The 20,735-nt window shown below is 45.9% G+C and overlaps 1 protein-coding gene across 4 annotated transcripts in view; it reads right to left on the minus strand.

Moving 5' to 3' along the window:
• Positions 1–20,735, minus strand: part of LOC140410523 (kinase D-interacting substrate of 220 kDa-like) — a 267,277-nt gene that overhangs the window by 159,477 nt on the left and 87,065 nt on the right. For all 4 annotated transcript variants that reach the window (XM_072498731.1, XM_072498730.1, XM_072498728.1 and 1 more), the window contains exons 5-6: positions 18,913–19,011; positions 2,987–3,085 (exon numbers count right to left, since the gene is read on the minus strand). In XM_072498731.1, coding sequence (XP_072354832.1) covers positions 2,987–3,085; positions 18,913–19,011 — 198 coding nt within the window. The remainder of the gene's footprint in view (positions 1–2,986; positions 3,086–18,912; positions 19,012–20,735) is intronic.

The following is a 20,735-nucleotide window of genomic DNA, read 5'->3' on the forward strand; positions in this document are numbered from 1 at the left end:
GTCACCTTTTTCCTCTTAACAAGACATTCAACCTCTCTTGTCAACCATGGTTCCCTCACTCGACCATCTCTTCCCTGCCTGACAGGGACATACATATCAAGGACACGTAGCACCTGTTCCTTGAACAAGTTCCACATTTCACTTGTGTCCTTCCCTGCCAGCCTATGTTCCCAACTTATGCACTTCAATTCTTGTCTGACAACATCGTATTTACCCTTCCCCCAATTGTAAACCTTGCCCTGTTGCACGTACCTATCCCTCTCCATTACTAAAGTGAAAGATGTAAGATGCTACAATCTCAGCACTTGTGGATATCAAAAGCCCACAAAATGCCCCCAAATGATTGAACTTCCCCCAGACGGGTTAGTTAGGATTGAGCAGCCAAAATTACTACTACATGATGTCACCATGGTGTCGTTAGAAATCACATACAAAGTTACAAGGTTATTGGACGTTTTGTGCTCCAAATGCTATGGTCACCCTCATGCTATAATTTGGGCAGAGACCAGACTGCAGGAAGCCATAAATGACTATACCTACAGGATAGCCCCAGAATCGAAGCTATATAGGAGGGTCAAACAAAGGGAACCTTTGAGGACAGTTACAGGTTCGAATCCCTGGGGACAGTACAGGAGGGCTGGATCTATCAAACCGGATCCAGGGGGTACATTGCACACAGCGACGGTTTGGCATACATAAGCACTGCGGAGTGCTGTTCAGAGTCAATACATTATATTGTGTGCGCATGCAAAACCCTTGGGCCCCTGTCTAAGACCAGCAAAGTGCTGGTCAATATATTACCTTCAAAGCTATACAGGTGGGGCCGACACAAGTGGTGCTTCACAATGCCGGAGATGGAGATCATCTCAGGGGGTTTACTTTGTGGTAGCAGCCATAGCTTCTGTTTGCAAGTCACAGTCTCATTGACAGTAGGAGAATTGCACCTGCCAGGGAGCGCATCAGGGTATTTATTCGGAGCCTGGTGGGACGATTCCCTGTACATTGACAAGACAGAGGGTAGTATAATTCGTGAAGCAATGAAACAAGCAACAAATATGCCCAGGATTATATCAGGCAGTCTGCAGAACAAACTAGCAAGGGGAGAATTCAGGTGAACTTAGCGCTCCAGACCGCCATCAAGATAAGACTCTCAGGGGCACACCATTGGTGGGACATATTCGGAGGGGGTCGATTAGCAGGCATATGGGAGACAGGGAGGAGAGGGTACATGTGCTGCACTGATATGGGCAGCAGTTATGTGCTGCAAGCAAAAAAAACGCAGGGGAAAAGCCAATTGCCCCTCAGCACACCCCAATGGCATTCATCCAAGACGGGGGAGGGGAGGAGAAAGGAGCGTCTGGAATTTACAGCCATGTTGTTTAGGACACGTTCCGTGGAGGGCTGGCCACCCGATGGGATCAGGTACGGTCGGTGTCTTCAACAAATAAGTAAAACGGTAGGAAGACATCCATGGGCAGTAGGCATGATAATCCACAAGATAGCTATAAATATGTTTTCAACCAAAGGAAGTACACAGAGAGAAAGGAGAGTACCTATGGCTTTCTTGAGTATGTGTGTTATCAAGAGCCATCAGGGGGGAGTGTTAGCGGAATAAATTGCTTTATATGTGTGTCAGAATTGATGTACGAAATAATAAAAGATGTCTCAAGCATTATAACAGCACAGGTCAAGGGAAAAACCAGCAAGCAAGGGGTTAAAGGATCTTAACGAAAAGTCACCTGCACTGGAGATAATGCAATCATCTTACAGGGCATTCGGATAAGAAAAGGGGGTCCATGTCACAGACATCGTGGCTCCAGCCTGTCTGTAAGAGATTCATTGTCCAGCCCAGTGCAAGGGGTAAAAACACATTAACACCCCATCCAGAAATTCAGGGTATAGGATCAGAATCCAGGAGATTGTAAAGAAGCATTGTATTAGCTGATCGTTTTCCCATGAAAGAGACTAGAAAATATGCATACTGATCACCTTGTATTGTTCCGACTGAATTGATCACGTCAAAGCCGATTTGTAAATCTGAAAGAACCTTAAATATATATGTGTGTAATTCTGACTATGATCAGAACAGATTTGTGCGAGCTGGAAACAGCAGCAGGTCCTATTTCTCCTGTGTGCACACAGCAATACCGAATAAACGCAACTTTTACGACCCCACGTGGTCGAGAACAGACTCTGAGCTTTACTTCCCTCCAACAAAGCAGTTGAGGTAATTCTCCTCTTCCCTGATGCTCTGTAACATCCGCAACTCAAGACTCCAGCTCAGTAACTCAGAGCCGAAGTTGCCTAAGCTGCAGACATTTTCTGCAGATATACTTGTCTGGGACAGCGCATTCCACAGAATCCCACATGCTGCAGTCACAGCACACCAGTGCAACCTTATTTATTTAATTAGTCAATGAGTTAATAATTTACACAGATAAAGTTGCACTCACCTAGCTTGGAGAAAAAGGAGGAAACTCACCAACCACTGGAGGCCGAATAAAAAGCAGAAAAGGGTACACATCTTTCCCACTGTGCACCGAATTCCCACCTGAACCAAATTCCCAACTTCTCACTCAATCTACTTCTCACTCGGGCATAGTTTGGTGTCTACATGCTCCCTCAGGACTATCATGCTGTTGTCCAGGAAATCCACTGATATAAAATTGAATATGTCCTTACCATCTGAATTTTACCCCAAAATGTGATATACTATAGTGCTATCCATAGAAACACAAAACTATAAATCTTAACATTTTATCAAGAATTACACTGACCAGAAGAGGCAACCATAATAGCTTATATTGCAATTTTCACTACTTGCTTTTCCTTTAATGCACAAATGACTCCTTGAATCAGGAAGCAAAAAAAAACTAATATGAATCTGGATTTTCTGAATTTATCAAATGAAAAATATATTTTGTTGCATTTCAATGTAAAAGTTAGTAGTAGGTATTTTATTGTGTGTTATCTATTACATACTTACTTTGTCTGAACAATTGACTTTGGCTCCATGTTGCAGTAGAAGTTCAACAATTTCATGATGACCTCGTCCAGCTGCCCAAATAATAGGGTAAACGCTGTACTGTTGATGAAAATGTTAAACTTAATAAGCATATTACGGTATTACAAAAAAATGTAAACATGCAAAAGATGAATTTCATAAGTATTTAAAATATACTCAAGTAAAACACAGCTACATATTACTGTTGTCAGTGCTTTGTGAAACTGACAGCCTAGTTAAAAGGTGGAAGTCGCTCTCAGCAACTCCCTGATCTTCCAAAAGGTGCATGGCTGATGTTCTAGCAGATATAAACACAAAATAACATGATCTGCTGCTTTTTACATGGGTTACATTTTTCCTCGCTGTGAAAACCCTTGAAAAAGCAGTTTTTAAACATTGTACTTAGTCATACTTGCTGCTGAGAAACCTTTCGGATCCTGAAAAACTAATTTCATACTTGAGATGTTAAAATTCTCAATGATAACATTTCCATAGATTTTCTGAAATTGCTTGAAAAAAATATTCCAGCTTCTCCCTCAATTCTGAACTTGCCCCAACCTTTATTCTGCTTTCTGTAAAATCATAAAAACTAAATGATAAAACCTGCTGGTTACTTCTCGATTTGCTGTCTATGAGAATTCTTCACTGTGAATGTCTGCTTAGCCTGCTTGATGGCACCATTGTGACTGGGAAATATCAAGGCTCTGGAGCAGGGAAACATTTTGGGGAAAAATAAGCAGAGCGTGTCAGGAAGGGATATTGAAAGTAACAAAGGTGATAAGGTGATGTCAGGAAAAATGTTGAAACGAAAAGCACTAGATCTCAATGCATAAAGAGTTTGCAACAAATTAGATGAATTAATAGGAGATTGGGCTTAATAGGTTTTAGCTGATAATAGTTACAGCGACAGAGTTATAAAGTAACCACAGTTGGAAATTTAATATTGCAGAATGCATAACTTTCAGAAGGAACAAAAAAATGGAAAAGGAGTTGGGATATCCCTGATAATAAAGGTTGGGATAAAGCCAGTAGAGAGAAAGAAAAGCAAGAAGTAGAATCAGTTTGGTTGGAGTTAAGAAACAGCAAGGAGCAGAAAACATTGGTGGGAGTTGTTTGTAGGTCCCCCAATGTATATGTAGCGAGTATAAATCAACAAATTAGAGATGGGTGGACTCAGGGGGTAGGTATTTTATAGTGAGTGGGTCGCTCGAGGGGATGCCGGTGGTATTAGTGATAATTTACGCACCGAACTGGGATGACGCAGAGTTGATGAGGCGAGTGTTGGTGAAGATTCGGGACCTGGACTTGCATGGGTTGGGGGGGGGGGGGGCTTTAATACGGTCATTGATCCGAGGTTGGATCAGTCAAGTTCAAAGACAGGTTGGGCGACAGCTGCGGCAAAGGAACTAAAAGGGTTTATGGAGCACATGGGAGGGGTAGATCCGTGGAGGTTTGGACAGCCAAGAGCGAAGGAGTTTTCTTTTTCCCCCTTGTTCACAAAGTGTGCTCCCGGATTGCTTTTTTCGTTTTGAACCGGACGTTGCCGCGGGAGTGGTGGATGCCGAGTATTCGGCTATTGTTGTGTCGGACCATGCCCCACACTGGGTGGAACTACGGGTGAGCAAGGAGGGGGGTCAGCGCCCGCAATGGAGATTGGATGTAGGACTGTTAGCGGATGAGGGGGTGTGCGGGCGGGTGAGGGAGGCTTTTCAGAATTATTTGGAGATAAATGACACGGGGGAAGTTTTGGCAGCAACTGTCTGGGAGGCACTGAAGGCAGTGGTTAGGGGGCGGGGGGGGGGGGGTTAATTTTGATATAGGCTCATAGCGAGAAGGTGGAGCAGGCAAAGATGGATATACTGGTTTGGGAGATGGACAGAAGGTATTCTGAAGCCCCAGAGGCAGGGTTGTTGAAGGAGCGGTAGAAGCTGCATATGGAGTTTGGTCTGATATCCACAGAGATGGTGGTGGGGCAGTTGAGGAAGGCGAGAGGGGCGATATGCGAGTGTGGTGAGAAGGCCAGTAGGCTGCTAGCACTTCAGCTCAGGAAAAAGGAGGCGGCCAGGGAGACAGGAAGAGTGAAGGATGGGGGGACGGGGACGCAGTCTTGAACCCAGCAGGAGTGAACGGGGTGTTCAAGGAGGTTTACAGTTGGCTGTATGAGTTGGAGCCCAAGCTCACCGGTGTACCAGGCAGCAGTGGCAAGTGTGCAGATGAACCGGGTAAGTTCGGACTACTTTAGATTGCATGGGGGGACAAGGTAGGGATGTCCCCTCTCCCCACTGTTGCTTGCCTTCGCTATAGATCCATTGGCGATTGCGCTGAGTGAGTGGGCTCGTATTGGGGGGGGGGGGGGGGGGTACACTCACAGGGTCTCGTTATATGCAGACGACATACTCCTATATATTTCTGACCTGTCAGGGGGGGTGGGGGGATTATGTGGAACTTAGGGGTATTTGGCCAGTTCTCAGGGGAAATCTGGGGAAGTTGCCGTTTAAAGTGGTGGTAGGGAGTGTTTCGCTACTTGGGTATTCAGGTGGCACGGGGATGGGAGCAGTTACACAAGTTAAATTTGGCCCAGTTAGTTGAACAAATGAAGGAGGACTTTCGGAGGTGGGACATGCTCCCGTTGTCACTGGCAGGGGGGGGGTACAGACCCCAAAAGTGACAGTTCTTCCGAGTTTTTTGTTTGTTTTCCAGTTCCTCCCTATTTTTATCGCAAAGGCCTTTTTTTAAGCGGGTGAATATGGTGCTCTCCGGGTATGTGTGGGTGGCTAAGACCCCACGAGTATAGAAAGTGCTGTTGGAGCGGAGCCGGGGGTTGCCGCCAAACTTTAGGAACTGCTACTGGGCGGCAAATATAGCCATGATTAGAAAATGGGTAGTGGGGGAGGGGTCAGTGTGGGAGCGTGTGGGGGCAGCCTCATGTAAGGGCGCAAGTTGGAGGTATTGGTAACAGCTCCTCTGCCGTTCTCGCCAGCAGTGTAGTGGCGGCCCTGAGAGTTCGAGGGCAGTGGCAGAAGCTTATGGGGGTGGAGGGAGCGTCAGTGTGGGCTCCAATTTGTGGTAATCACAGGTTTGTACTGGGTAGGATGGATGGGGGGTTTCAGAGGTGGCAGAAAGCAGGGATTGAGCGGCTGGGGACCTGTTTATTGATGGGAGCTTTCCTTGTTTGGAGGATCTGGAAATGGAGTTTGAATTGCCGGGAGGGAACGAGTTTCGTTATCTGCAGGTTAGGGATTTTGTGAGGAGGCAGGTTTCGGCCTTTCCGCTTCTACTGCCGCAGGGGATACAGGACAAGGTAGTTTCTAGAGCGGGGTTGGGGGCGGGGAAGGTATTGGAAATCTAAAAAGAACTTGTGGAGTGGGAGGAAACCCAGATAGATGAGCTAAAGCAAAAATGGGAAGTTGAGCTGGGAAAGGAGTTAGAGGCGGGTTTGTGGGAGGATGCCCTGCGCAGAGACAATGCGACTTCATCATGTGCCAGCCTCAGTCGGATACAATTATGACGGTGGCCCGGATGAGCAGGTTTTTTGGGGTGGAGGACAGGTGTATGAGGTGTGCAGGTGGGCCCGCAAATCATGTTTTGGGCATGTCCAAAGCTCAGGGGATTCTGGCAGGGATTTGTGGTGGTCATGTCCACGGTACTAAAAACGAGGGTGGCGCCGAATCCAGGGGTGTCGGAAGACCGGGGAGTCCAGGGGTCGAGAGAGGCTGACGTTTTGGCTTTTGCCCCCTTGGTAGCCGGAGACAGATCTTACTAGCATGGAGGGACTCGAAGCCCCCAAAATCGGGGGAATGGGCTAGCGACATGGCTGGGTTTTCCCAGGCTTGAGAAGATTAAGTTTGCCCTGAGCGGATCAATGTTAGGGTTCGTTTGGAGGTGGCAGCCGTTTATCGACTTCTTCGGGGAAAACTATACTGTTAGCAGATTCAATAAAGGGGGCAGGGGGGGTAGGCGGAGTTTGGCTATTTTTGTCCATCTTAGGTGGGAACAGTGGGAGATGGAGGGGTGTGTTACGCACTGAATTATGTTCACATTTGTATTTGTATCTTTTGTTGTTATAAAACCATAAATGCCTTCATAAAATGTTTGTTAAAAGAAATTCGAGATGAATATTGCAAGTGCAATTTAGCAATCATGAGGGAATTTAAACTTCACATAAACTGAGCAAACCAAATGTGCAAAAATGGTGTGAATGGTGGATTCATGGAAATGCATAAGAAAGTTACAGTTACTAGATCAGAAAGTCGAAGATCCAACATTTTATTTTGGATCTAACATTGTGCAATGAGAATAGGGTTAATTATTAAATGTGGGACTTCCGGGTGCGGCGATGACCAGCTAAGTCGCACGTTTCGGCAGCTCCCGGTGGAACGGACTTTTGGGCTCTTGATAGGAGCCCCAACGGCAATTTTAACGGCTAAAAACACTGTGCGGTAAACCAGAAGGGAATTCCCCCTGGACACGGATGGAAAAAGGAGAGGAAAGTGGCCGGATTGCAGCGGATCCTTTGGAACAGCGGCAAGGAAGGCAAGCAAAAACCAAGATGGCGTCGGAAGGTGGCAGTTTCACATGGGGCCCTGAACAACAAGAGTTCTTGAAATGCTGCGTGGAAGAGATAAAAAAGGAAATGAAGAAAGAGCTGTTGGCCCCGATACTACAGGCGATCGAAGGGCTAATGGAGGAACAAAAGACCCAGGAGCGGGAGCTTCGGGTCGTGAAGGCGAAGGCAGCCGAGAATGAGGACGATATACAGGGCCTGGTGGTGAAGACGGAGATGCAGGAGGCACATCAGAAACGATGTGTGGAAAGGTTGGAGGCACTGGAAAACAACGCAAGGAGGAACAACCTGAGGATTCTTGGTCTTCCTGAAGGTGTGGAGGGAGCGGACGTCGGGGCATATGTGAGCACGATGCTGCACTCGTTAATGGGAGCGGAGGCCCCGGCGGGTCCGTTGGAGGTGGAGGGAGCATACCGAGTTATGGCGCGAGGACCGAGAGCAGGAGAAATTCCCAGAGCCATAGTGGTGAGATTCCTCCGTTTTAAGGATAGAGAAATGGTCCTTAGATGGGCTAAGAAAACTCGGAGCAGTAAATGGGAGAACGCGGTGATCCGCGTTTATCAAGACTGGAGTGCGGAGGTGGCGAGAAGGAGGGCGAGCTTTAATCGGGCCAAGGCGGTGCTTCATAAAAAGAAGATAAAATTCGGAATGCTGCAACCGGCAAGACTGTGGGTCACATATCGAGGGAGGCACCACTACTTTGAGACGGCGGATGAAGCGTGGACTTTTATTGTAGAAGAAAAACTGGAATGAGTGGGTTATTAAAAAGAACGTTTGAACAAAGTGGTGGGGCGAATGTGGGGGGCAAAGAGGGGTTTTATGTTCTAATCCTGCGGTGTGGTAACTTTTCTCTCTCCCACAGGTGGTGATGGGGGGAGGTGGGGAGGGAGAGGAGATGGGGCGTTGGCCATGGGGGGCGGGGCCAAGGGAGAAGCGCGGGCTTGGTTCCCGCGCTATGATAATTATGGCGGGAATAGAGAAGCAGGAAGGAGGGGGCGTCGCACGGTGCGAGCCGTGGTCACGGGGGGAAGCCGAGGTCAGCCAGAGCTTGCTGACTTCTGGGAGCAACATGGGGGGAGTAATTACGCTAGCGGGGGGTCTAGCGGGGGGGGTGGGAGGGGGGAATTACTGGGTTGCTGCTGCTGGGGAGAGGGGGGAGCGGGTACGGGAGAGGATGGGCGGGGGGGCACCGCCTGGGGGAGATACAGCTGCGTGGGAACTGGGTGAGGAGCTGGAAAAAGGTGATGGCTAATCGACAAGGGGGGGGGTGGGAAGCCCCCCAACTCGGCTGATCACGTGGAACGTGAGAGGGCTGAACGGGCCGATAAAGTGGGCACAGGTACTCGCACACCTTAAGAAACTTAAGGCAGATGTGGTTATGTTACAGGAAACGCACCTGAAACTGATAGACCAGGTTAGGCTGCGCAAAGGATGGGTGGGGCAGGTGTTCCATTCGGGGCTAGATGCGAAAAACAGGGGGGTGGCTATATTAGTGGGGAAGCGGGTAATGTTCGAGGCAAAGACTATAGTGGCGGATAACGGGGGCAGATACGTGATGGTGAGTGGCAAACTACAGGGAGAGACGGTGGTTTTGGTAAACGTATATGCCCCGAACTGGGATGATGCCAATTTTATGAGGCAGATGCTAGGACGCATTCCGGACCTAGAGACGGGAAAGCTGATAATGGGGGGAGACTTTAATACGGTGTTGGAACCAGGGCTGGATAGATCGAAGTCCAGGACTGGAAGGAGGCCGGCAGCAGCCAAGGTGCTTAAAGATTTTATGGAGCAGATGGGAGGTGTAGACCCGTGGAGATTTAGTAGACCTAGGAGTAAGGAGTTCTCGTTTTTCTCCTATGTCCATAAAGTCTACTCGCGCATAGACTTTTTTGTGTTGGGTAGGGCATTGATCCCGATGGTGAGGGGAACGGAGTATACGGCTATAGCCATTTCGGATCACGCTCCACACTGGGTGGACTTGGAGATAGGGGAGGAAACAGGAGGGCGCCCACCCTGGAGAATGGACATGGGACTAATGGCGGATGAGGGGGTGTGTCTAAGGGTGAGGGGGTGCATTGAAAAGTACTTGGAACTCAATGATAATGGGGAGGTCCAGGTGGGAGTGGTCTGGGAGGCGTTGAAGGCGGTGGTTAGGGGGGAGCTGATATCAATAAGGGCACATAAAGGGAAGCAGGAGAGTAAGGAACGGGAGCGGTTGCTGCAAGAACTTTTGAGGGTGGACAGACAATATGCGGAAGCACCGGAGGAGGGATTGTACAGGGAAAGGCAAAGGCTGCATGTGGAATTTGACTTGCTGACTACAGGCACTGCAGAGGCACAATGGAGGAAGGCACAGGGTGTACAGTACGAATATGGGGAGAAGGCGAGCAGGTTGCTGGCACACCAATTGAGGAAAAGGGGAGCAGCGAGGGAAATAGGGGGAGTGAGGGACGAGGAAGGAGAGATGGAGCGGGGAGCGGAGAGAGTGAATGGAGTGTTCAAGACATTTTATAAAAAATTATATGAAGCTCAACCCCCGGAGGGGAGGGAGAGAATGATGGGCTTCTTGGATCGGCTGGAATTTCCCAAGGTGGAAGAGCAGGAAAGGGTGGGACTGGGAGCACAGATCGAGGTAGAAGAAGTGGTGAAAGGAATTAGGAGCATGCAGACGGGAAAGGCCCCGGGACCAGATGGATTCCCAGTCGAATTCTATAGAAAATATTTGGACTTGCTCGCCCCGGTACTGACGAGGACCTTTAATGAGGTAAAGGAAAGGGGGCAACTGCCCCCGACTATGTCTGAAGCAACGATATCGCTTCTCTTAAAGAAGGAAAAGGACCCGCTACAATGCGGGTCCTACAGACCAATTTCCCTCCTAAATGTAGATGCCAAGGTCCTGGCCAAGGTAATGGCAATGAGAATAGAGGAATGTGTCCCGGGGGTGGTCCACGAGGACCAAACTGGGTTTGTGAAGGGGAGACAGCTGAACACGAATATACGGAGGTTGTTAGGGGTAATGATGATGGCCCCACCAGAGGGAGAAACGGAGATAGTAGTGGCGATGGATGCCGAGAAAGCATTTGATAGAGTGGAATGGGATTATTTGTGGGAGGTGTTGAGGAGATTTGGTTTTGGAGAGGGGTATGTTAGATGGGTGCAGCTATTGTATAGGGCCCCAGTGGCGAGCGTGGTCACGAATGGACGGGGATCTGCATATTTTCGGCTCCATAGAGGGACAAGGCAGGGATGCCCTCTGTCCCCATTATTGTTTGCACTGGCGATTGAGCCCCTGGCGATAGCGTTGAGGGGTTCCAAGAAGTGGAGGGGAGTACTTAGGGGAGGAGAAGAACACCGGGTATCTTTGTATGCGGACGATTTGCTACTATACGTGGCGGATCCGGCGGAGGGGATGCCAGAAATAATGCGGATACTTGGGGGGTTTGGGGATTTTTCAGGGTATAAATTGAACATGGGGAAAAGTGAGTTGTTTGTGGTGCATCCAGGGGAGCAGAGTAGAGAAATAGAGGACCTACCGTTGAGGAAGGTAACAAGGGACTTTCGTTACCTGGGGATCCAGATAGCTAAGAATTGGGGCACATTGCACAGGTTAAATTTAACACGGTTGGTGGAACAGATGGAGGAAGATTTCAAGAGATGGGATATGGTATCCCTGTCAATGGCAGGGAGGGTGCAGGCGGTTAAGATGGTGGTCCTCCCGAGATTCCTCTTTGTGTTTCAGTGCCTCCCGGTGGTGATCACGAAGGCTTTTTTTTAAAAGGATTGAAAAGAGCATCATGGGTTTTGTGTGGGCCGGGAAGACCCCGAGAGTGAGGAAGGGATTCTTACAGCGTAGCAAGGATAGGGGGGGGCTGGCACTACCGAGCCTAAGTGAGTATTATTGGGCCGCTAATATTTCAATGGTGAGTAAGTGGATGGAAGAGGAGGAGGGAGCGGCGTGGAAGAGATTAGAGAGGGCGTCCTGTAGGGGGACTAGCCTACAGGCTATGGTGACAGCCCCATTGCCGTTCTCACCGAGGAACTACACCACAAGCCCGGTGGTGGTGGCTACACTGAAGATTTGGGGACAGTGGAGACGGCATAGGGGAAAGACTGGAGCCTTGGGGGGGTCCCCGATAAGAAACAACTATAGGTTTGCCCCGGGGGGAATGGATGGGGGATATGGAATGTGGCAAAGAGCAGGAATAACGCAACTGAAAGATCTATTTGTGGATGGGAAGTTCGCGAGTCTGGGAGCGCTGACCGAGAAATATGGGTTGCCCCAAGGGAATGCATTCAGGTATATGCAACTGAGGGCTTTTGCGAGGCAACAGGTGAGGGAATTTCCGCAGCTCCCGACACAAGAGGTGCAGGACAGAGTGATCTCAAAGACATGGGTGGGGGATGGTAAGGTGTCATATATATAGGGAAATGAGGGACGAAGGGGAGACTATGGTAGATGAACTAAAAGGGAAATGGGAAGAAGAGCTGGGGGAGGAGATCAAGGAGGGGCTGTGGGCAGATGCCCTAAGCAGGGTAAACTCGTCGTCCTCGTGTGCCAGGCTAAGCCTGATTCAGTTTAAGGTATTATACAGGGCGCATATGACTGGAGCACAGCTCAGTAAATTTTTTGGGGTGGAGGATAGGTGTGCGAGGTGCTCGAGAAGCCCAGCGAATCATACCCATATGTTTTGGTCATGCCCGGCACTACGGGGGTTTTGGATGGGGGTGACAAAGGTGCTTTCAAAAGTAGTGGGGGTCCGGGTCGAACCAAGCTGCGGGTTGGCTATATTTGGGGTTGCACAAGAGCCGGGAGTGCAGGAGGCGAGAGAGGCCGATGTTTTGGCCTTTGCGTCCCTAGTAGCCCGGCGCAGGATATTGCTAATGTGGAAAGAAGCCAAGCCCCCGGGGGTGGAGACCTGGATAAATGACATGGCGGGGTTTATAAAGCTAGAGCGGATTAAGTTCGTCCTAAGGGGGTCGGCTCAAGGGTTCACCAGGCGGTGGCAACCGTTCGTCGAATACCTCGCGGATAGATAGATGGAATGGGAAAAAGAAGGCAGCAGCAGCAGCCCAGGATCGGGGGGGGGGGGGGTTACTTGTGACAAGGCAGTTGCCAATTAGGGCTAGTTTTCATTTTTGTTATTTAATATTTATTCATTTTTTTTGTTTATATAAAATAGGTCATTGTTATTTGTGCTGTTATAATATTGTGTAAAGGATGCACAATGTACTGTGTTGGTTGACCAAAAATTTTCAATAAAATATTTAATTTTTTTTAAAAAATTATTAAATGTGGAGAAAAGGAAACGGGGACCATAACAAAATGTAATATTATACTGAGTTTGAAAGTGATATAGTTAACCAAAACTGGGTTTTTAAACCAAACAAGGAAAACTACATAGGGTCAAGATGGCGAAGACAGATTGGAAAGTTACATTAAATGAAATGACCCTGAACAACCAATGGCTAGCAATTAAAGAATACATAATTTGAAAAATAAATACACCTTAAAGGCACAGAAAACATACAGAAAACTTGGTTGAACCATAGCCAACAAATTAGATCAAAGGAAGAGGTTTAAAATGCTGCCAAAAAAAAGTACAAGTTGAGTATCCTTTATCCAAAGCTCTTGGGGTTGATGGCATTTCAGATTATTTCAGTTTTTGGTTACCACACACAGGCTGGCTAGCTTTAGTCTAAAATAAATAAAATGGCTAGAAACGTAAGATGTACCACTGAATAATAACGGTCGGGTGAGGTCAGAAAGGCTTGTGTCGGCTCAGGTCACGTTGGCTCAGGTCAACTTCCCGCACTAAAGGTCGATGAGGTTTTTAAAAAGTGCAGTTTTTGGATGTATTCGATTTTTGGATTAACAGATAAAGTATATTCGGTTTGTAGCAAGCCTGTGGGTTGGGACAAGCTTAGAATTGAGATAAGGAGGACCAAGAAATTGAAAAGAGAAAATGAGGAGACTAGCAAGAGACATAGAAACAGATTATCTGTTTGACAGTTACTATGCAGGTACTATTTCTACAGGATCGTATATCGGAAAGATTAGTGAATGTAAAGGTGGGCCAATTTAGGAGGCATGAAACAGGTAAAATTGTAACAGGGAAAAAGGAAATTGCAACGGTGTTAATCAAATACTTTACATCTGTCTTCACAGTTGAAGATACTAAACAAAACTCCAGAGATAACGGAAAACTAAGGGTCTAGCGATGAATAATGTAAAACAAAGTATTGTAGTACCGGAGAAATTAATGGCACTAAGGGAAGCAAATCCTTGCAATCAGACAACCTCCATCCTAGTGTTTTAAGAGGTAGGTGCAAAAATAATGGATGCATTGGTTCTCATCTTCCAGAATTCCTTTGATTCTAGAACTGAGCCCAAGAATTGGAAGGTGGCCCATTATTTAAGAAAGGGGACCAAGAAAAACTGGGAGCTGTGGGCCAGTTAGCCCAGTAGTGTGTAAAATACTAGAATCTATAATTAAAGTATAATAACAGGTCACTTAGAAAATCTTATGATTAAGCAGAATTACTGTGCATTTAAGAAAGGGAAATCCTGTTTGACAAACCTGATAAGAGTATTTTGATGATTTAACTAGGCAGGATGGATAAGGGGGAAACCAGTGAATCTAGTTTGTATTTGGATTTTCGAATCAAAGGATAAGGTGTCACACAAGATGTTATTACACATTGGGACTCATGGGATTAAGACACTATATTAGCCTGGACAGAATATTGGATAATGGAATGATGACAGACAATAGGAATAAACCAGACATTTCAGGAATCACAGGATACAACTAATGCTGCACTGCAATAATCGGTACTTCAGTCTCAGCTATTTACAATCTATATTGACCAAGGGACAAATGTAATGTTCCAAGTTTGCTGACAATATAAATTTAGATGGAAAAAGCAGGAGACCAGAATGCAAAATAAACTACAGAGGGACATAAATAGGTCGAGTGAGCGATGAGAACATAGCAGGTGGAAATCAACGTGGTGAAGTTATCCACTTTGGTTGGAAAAATAAAGCCATATACATTTTGACCGGAGAAAGGATGGGAAATGCTTGCATCCAAGAGGTGCCTGGATGCCCTAGTGGTTAAATCCGAGACAGTTCCATGCAGATACCACAAACAATAAAGATGTTAGCTTCTGTTACAAAGTGCTTGGAGTACAAGAGTAAAGGAGTCTCATTACATTTGTACAGCCAACAATGAAATGTGACTTTGTTCTCCATATCTAAAGACAGACATGCTTGCCCTGTAGGGAGGTACACGGAACTGGTTCTAGAAATGAGGAGATTGTCCTGAGAAGGGATCAAGTAGACCAGGCCTGCATCCTCAGGAGTTTAGGAGAATGAGAGTTGATCTCATCAAAACAAACAAAATTCTTAAGAGGCTTGACTGATTAACAACGATGAGAAGAATTTTCGCCGACATGGGGAATCTCAAAAATAAGGTCACAACGGGGTCCGTCATTTCGATGAAAAATAATTTCTTCAGTCAAAGGATTGTGAAACTTAGACATTCTCTACCCCAGAGTGTGAATGTTCAGTCATTCAAAGTATTCAAAATAAAGGTAATGGATTTTTGTGTATTAAGGGATATCAGGATAGTGTGGCAAGGTGGAGTCGAGGAACAAGGTCAGATATTATCTTGTTGAATGGTAGAGCAGGTTCAATGGACCAAATCCCCTGCCTAATCCAGCTCCTATTTCTTATGTTCACTGCTGACCACAAAATCTAGGTACAAGTAAAAGTTTATTTCAACAGAATGTAACCAATGGCTAGGACAGCACATCAGCAGGATAGCAGATGTAAAAACAAAATGTTTGGTTGCTAAGCGAGAAGGGATGTGTGATTCTATATTGATGAGCTTTGTTGGGCTAAGTGCCTCTCAAAGTTCAGGTCCACCATGGATATCCTCTTGCATTCACTAGTTAGCTGCTCCCTCCAAATATATTGCTTTTATGTGAATTGACTCAAATTTCCTTGCATCTACTTGTACGATACCATAGGCCAGGAGTTACAATAGCATGATCTTGTAATTTGGGTCAAGTACATGTGTCTTTTGTATTTATACCTAATTTCTTCAAAGAAGACTGAGCAAACATATGGCAAAATGAAACTAGGTACATTAAAAAAAACACTATCAGGTAAACTTTGCGATGATTGAATGTTTTTTATTTATTTGTTCACAGGATGTGAGCATCACTGGCAAGGCCAGCATTTATTTACAATTCCTAATTTCCCTTGAAAGGTGGCACGGAGGTGCTTTCATTAATCCCAGAAGTCCATGTGGTGTAGGTACACCTGCTAGGAAGGGAGTTCCAAGATTTAAATCCAGCAACAGTGAAGGAACAGAAACATAGTTCCACAGTTAGAATGCTGTGTGGCTCAATGAGGAACTTGTAGTTGGTGCTCCCGTGCGTCAGCTGCCCTTATCCTTCGAGGTGGTAGAAGCATAGGTTTAGAAGCTATTGTCAAAGGAGCCTTGGTGAATTGTTGCATTGCATCTCGTAGATGGTACACCCTGCTGCGTCGGTGGTGGAGAGTGCAAATGTTTACGGTGATGGTTGGGGTGCCTATCAAGTGAGTCGCTTGGCCCTGAATGGTGGCGAGATTCTTGAGTATTGTTGGAGTTGCACTATCTAGGCAAGTGCAGAGTACACCATCAGACCCCTGATTTGTGCTTTGTAAATGGCTAATAGACTTTGGGGAGTCATGTAGTGAGTTACTCTCAGAGGGGAAAGCGCCGATGGTCCTCCGAGACTGGTGGTATTTACATTTATTTGTATTTTTAAATAATTAGAAATAGGGTATGGATTCAAGTAGGTTCAATTTAAGTGTTTTTATGTAGGAGAGGGTACACTCTAATTCGATTCATGTTAGACAAAGGCGTTTGCATGTATGGAGTTTCTTGCTTTCAGTTCAAACGTTCTATTGTGCTGAGAGAGAATTTATGACGTGAGAAGTAAAAAAGAGATATTGCTAAGCAACCTGGGCACCTTTAGGGGAAATACTTTTTTTCTAAATAAATTGAGTACCCAATTCTTTTTTTTCCCCCAATAAAGGGGTAATTTTTGTGGCCAATCCACCTACCCTGCACATCTTTGGGTTGGGGGGGGTGAGACCTATGCAGACACTGGGAGAATGTGCAAACACCACAAGGACAGTGGCCTGTTGCTGGAATCGAACCCGGGTCCACAGCCTGTGAGGCAGCAATGCAGGAAAATATTTTTTGAGTGTGTTTAAAACTGAACCTATAAGCGTTTGGAGCTTAGCAGGGAGAGAGATGGTCGCTCTCACAGTCCTGCTAGAAGCAGTAAAGTCGTACCATGAGGTAATGATCAGTAAGAAGTCTTACAACACCAGGTTAAAGTCCAACAGGTTTGTTTCGGTGTCACTAGCTTTCGGAGCGCAGCTCCTGCCTCAGGTGAATGAAGGGGTATCTTCCAGAAACATATATATAGACAGATTCAAAGATGCCAGACAATGCTTGGAATACGAGCATTAGCAGGTGATTAAATCTTTACAGATTCAGAGATGGGGTAACCCCAGGTTAAAGAGGTGTGAATTGTGTCAAGCCAGGACAGTTGGTAGGATTTCGCAGGCCAGATGGTGGGGGATGAATGTAATGCGACATGAATGCCAGGTCCCGGTTCAGGCCGCACTCATGTGCACGGAACTTGGCTATAAGTTTCTGCTCGGCGATTCTGCGTTGTCGCGCGTCCTGAAGGCCGCCTTGGAGAACGCTTACCCGAAGATCAGAGGCTGATTGCCCTTGACTGCTGAAGTGTTCCCCGACTGGAAGGGAACATTCCTGCCTGGTGATTATCGCGCGATGTCCGTTCATTCGTTGTCGCAGCGTCTGGATGGTCTCGCCAATGCACCACGCTTCGGGACATCCTTTCCTGCAGCGTATGAGGTAGACAACGTTGGCCGAGTCGCACGAGTATGCACCGCGTACCTGGTGGGTGGTGTTCTCACGTGTAATGGTGGTATCCATGTCGATGATCTGGCACGTCTTGCAGAGATTGTCATGGCAGGGTTGTGTGGTGTCGTGATGACTATTCTGAAGGCTGGGTAGTTTGCTGCAAACAATGGTTTGTTTTGAGGTTGCGCGGTTGTTTGTAGGCAAGTAATGGGGGTGTGGGGATGACGTTGGCAAGATGTTCATCTTCATCGATGACGTGTTGAAGGCTGTGAAGAAGATGCCGTAGTTTCTCCACTCCGGGAAAGTACTGGACGACGAATGGTATTCTGTCGGTTGTGTCCCATGTTTGTCTTCTGAGGAGGTCGGTGCGGTTTTTTGGTGTGGCGCGTTGGAACTGTCGATCGATGAGTCGAGCACCATATCACGTTCGTACGAGGGCATCTTTCAACGTCTGTAGATGTCTGTTATGCTCCTCCTCGTCTGAGCAAAGGTCCCTAAACACAGGTCCCTAAACACATTAAAGAAGCCATCCCCTATGGACAAGCACTCCATATACACAGGATCTGCTGGAAAAATTGGAGGTGGGTGCCTGTTAAAACAACTGTGGGAAAGCATTGTGTGAAAGAAGATTTTAAAGCGTGATTTTGTTTGGAATCACTTGTGTGGCAATCATCTGGGGAAGAATTTAAGGAAAACCCCATAGAGGATCGATTGAGTGGCACCTGCCGCTGGTTTCAGAGTTAGGTGTTGTCTGACCACAGTTAGTCTGTTGGGTTACAGGGACTGTGTGTTTATTGAGAATATTATAGCACAAGATATATTGTGCAACTTGCATTATCCTAGAAATCGGAGTACATTTGTAAAAATAAGTGGGAGTGAAGAAGTATTGTGTTATATTCAAACCTTTCATGTTTAATAATTTTTTTGTTGTTAACGGCCAAGTGGCAGTCCCGTGACTCTGTTCTTTCATGTTTTCTGAAAAAAAAGTAAATGTTATGGTCTTCTGAGCCAGGGTTCCATTTTGGGACCTTCCCATCCAGCAGTAGCACCAACTGGGATCGTAGCACAATCTGTTTTTTCAATTAAAGGGTAATTTAGTGTGGCCAATCCACCTACCCTGCATATCTTTGGGTTTTGGTGGTGAGACTCACGCAGACACGAGGAGAATGTGCAAACTCCACACACACAGTGACCCGGGGTCAGGATCGAATCGGTAACACAAATATCTGACAGATCCTTTCTAAATGGCGTGACAATGCGTACTTAATAAAGTTGAGAGTAAAATAACATATGCAGACTTAAAACAAATCCACTGAAAAGCATGTATATCAAAAGAAAAATCTATCACAGATTACAATAAATGCCCCAGCATTATTCAGAAACAAGTTGCTCACCTGTCCAGTAATATTTGGATTTGCACCTTTCTCGAGAAGTAATCGTGAAATTTCCGTATGACCTTTGTATGCTGCCCACATAAGGGCAGTCCAGCCACCCTGCATTAGGCAAAACAAAGATTTAGCTGCTTTTAAAAAGTCATGAAGTCTTTTCTACCCCACCCCCTCTTATACAAATGATAGAAGCAGACTCCAGAATCAAATAATTCTAACCAGCATGCGCAAAAATTAAGAAAAATACCCATTTTATTACGAAAGAATGAATCAATACCAAACTTTCCATGCATCTATTAACTCACCTGCAGACTAACCCCAAATCCTGTAACACTAAACAAAAGCATTTGTTCAATTCACATTTTAATCTACATGGACCTCATTGAAAAAGACTGCAGCATTCTCCTTAAAAAGCAGTTGTGTTTTACGGTTCCCACTTTTTAAAAAAACATTACATTTCTTTATTCTTAAAAGGAACTCAAGATACTTTGCTGCTTTAATTAGCAACATATCCTACACTTGTCGGATATAACTTACCAGTACAAACTGAAACATGGTTAGGTTTTGTATTCAAGCCATCAGAAATCATTTCAGTTACATTATAAATATCCTCAAAGTGATGTCCTTTCAGAACATAAACCTTTTCACCTCTTCCCTTCCTTACTTTTCCACACTATTCTTGACTTGGAAGGCAGACAAGCAAATGACTGGTTCAGAGGCCCCACCCAGACAGATAATCACAAGTTTGTATGGGGCAGACTGTCCTCCTGCGAGAAGGAATTTAGCTTCAATATGCTGTTATTACTTCACACTGCTTGACTGAGTTCGGAATTCTAACTGTAGGGACCACAAGAAGAATTCATATCACAATCACACTTTGCTGCCGTTTACTTGCCAACCAACATGCTACCCCCGTAACACGTTTTAAAGATCACACAGAAAATTGCACTATAATGTTAGATTAAAAACCCCTACAAAAGTACTGATCCCAATTTTCTTTATTGTGCGGGTCATTTTTATTACTGCCATACCTAGACACTTTCAATTACATGCAGCACAAATAAAATCCTTTGGTAATCTTAAGAGCCAAGTTGGTTTATAAAAAATTACTGCTTGCTCAGAATAGTTTAAAAACTGTACATTGGTCATGGATGTTTACAGAATGGAAACAGGCCCTTCGGCCCAGCTTGTCCATGCTGCCCAGTTTCTATCACTAAGCTAGTCCCAATTGCCCGCATTTGGCCCATATTCCTCTATACCAACTCTGCCCATGTAACTGTCTAACTGCTTTTTAAAAGAAGAAATTGTACCGTCCTCGACCACAGCCTCTGGCAGCTCGTTCCAGATGCTCATCCTCTGTGTGAAAAAATTGCCCCTCTGGTCTCTTTTTGTATCTCTCCTCTCTCACCTTAAACCTATGCCCTCCAGCTCTAGACTCTACCTTTGGGAAAAGATGTTGACCATCTACCTTATCTATGGTCCTCATTATTTTATAGACTTTTGGTAATTCACAACATTTCTTATTCTTTTGTATTGGTGTATTGCATGGGTATTGCTGGTTAGGCCAGCATTTTTATTGCCCATCTCCAATTGCCTTTGAGAAGTTGGTGTTGGAATTGCCTTCTTGAACTGCTGCTATCCATTTGGTGCAGGTACATCCAATGTTATTAGGAAGGGAGTGCCAGGATATTTTTCTCTGCAAGTGAAGGAAGTGATGGAGTTACAAGTCAGGATAGTGTATGGCTTGACGGGAAACATGCAGGGGGTTGTGTTCCAATGCAGCTGCTGCCCTTGTCCTTCTAGATGGTAGAGGTCACGAGTTTGGAAGG

Source organism: Scyliorhinus torazame, chromosome 4, assembly GCF_047496885.1.
Source record: "Scyliorhinus torazame isolate Kashiwa2021f chromosome 4, sScyTor2.1, whole genome shotgun sequence".
Classification (NCBI taxonomy): domain Eukaryota; kingdom Metazoa; phylum Chordata; class Chondrichthyes; order Carcharhiniformes; family Scyliorhinidae; genus Scyliorhinus; species Scyliorhinus torazame.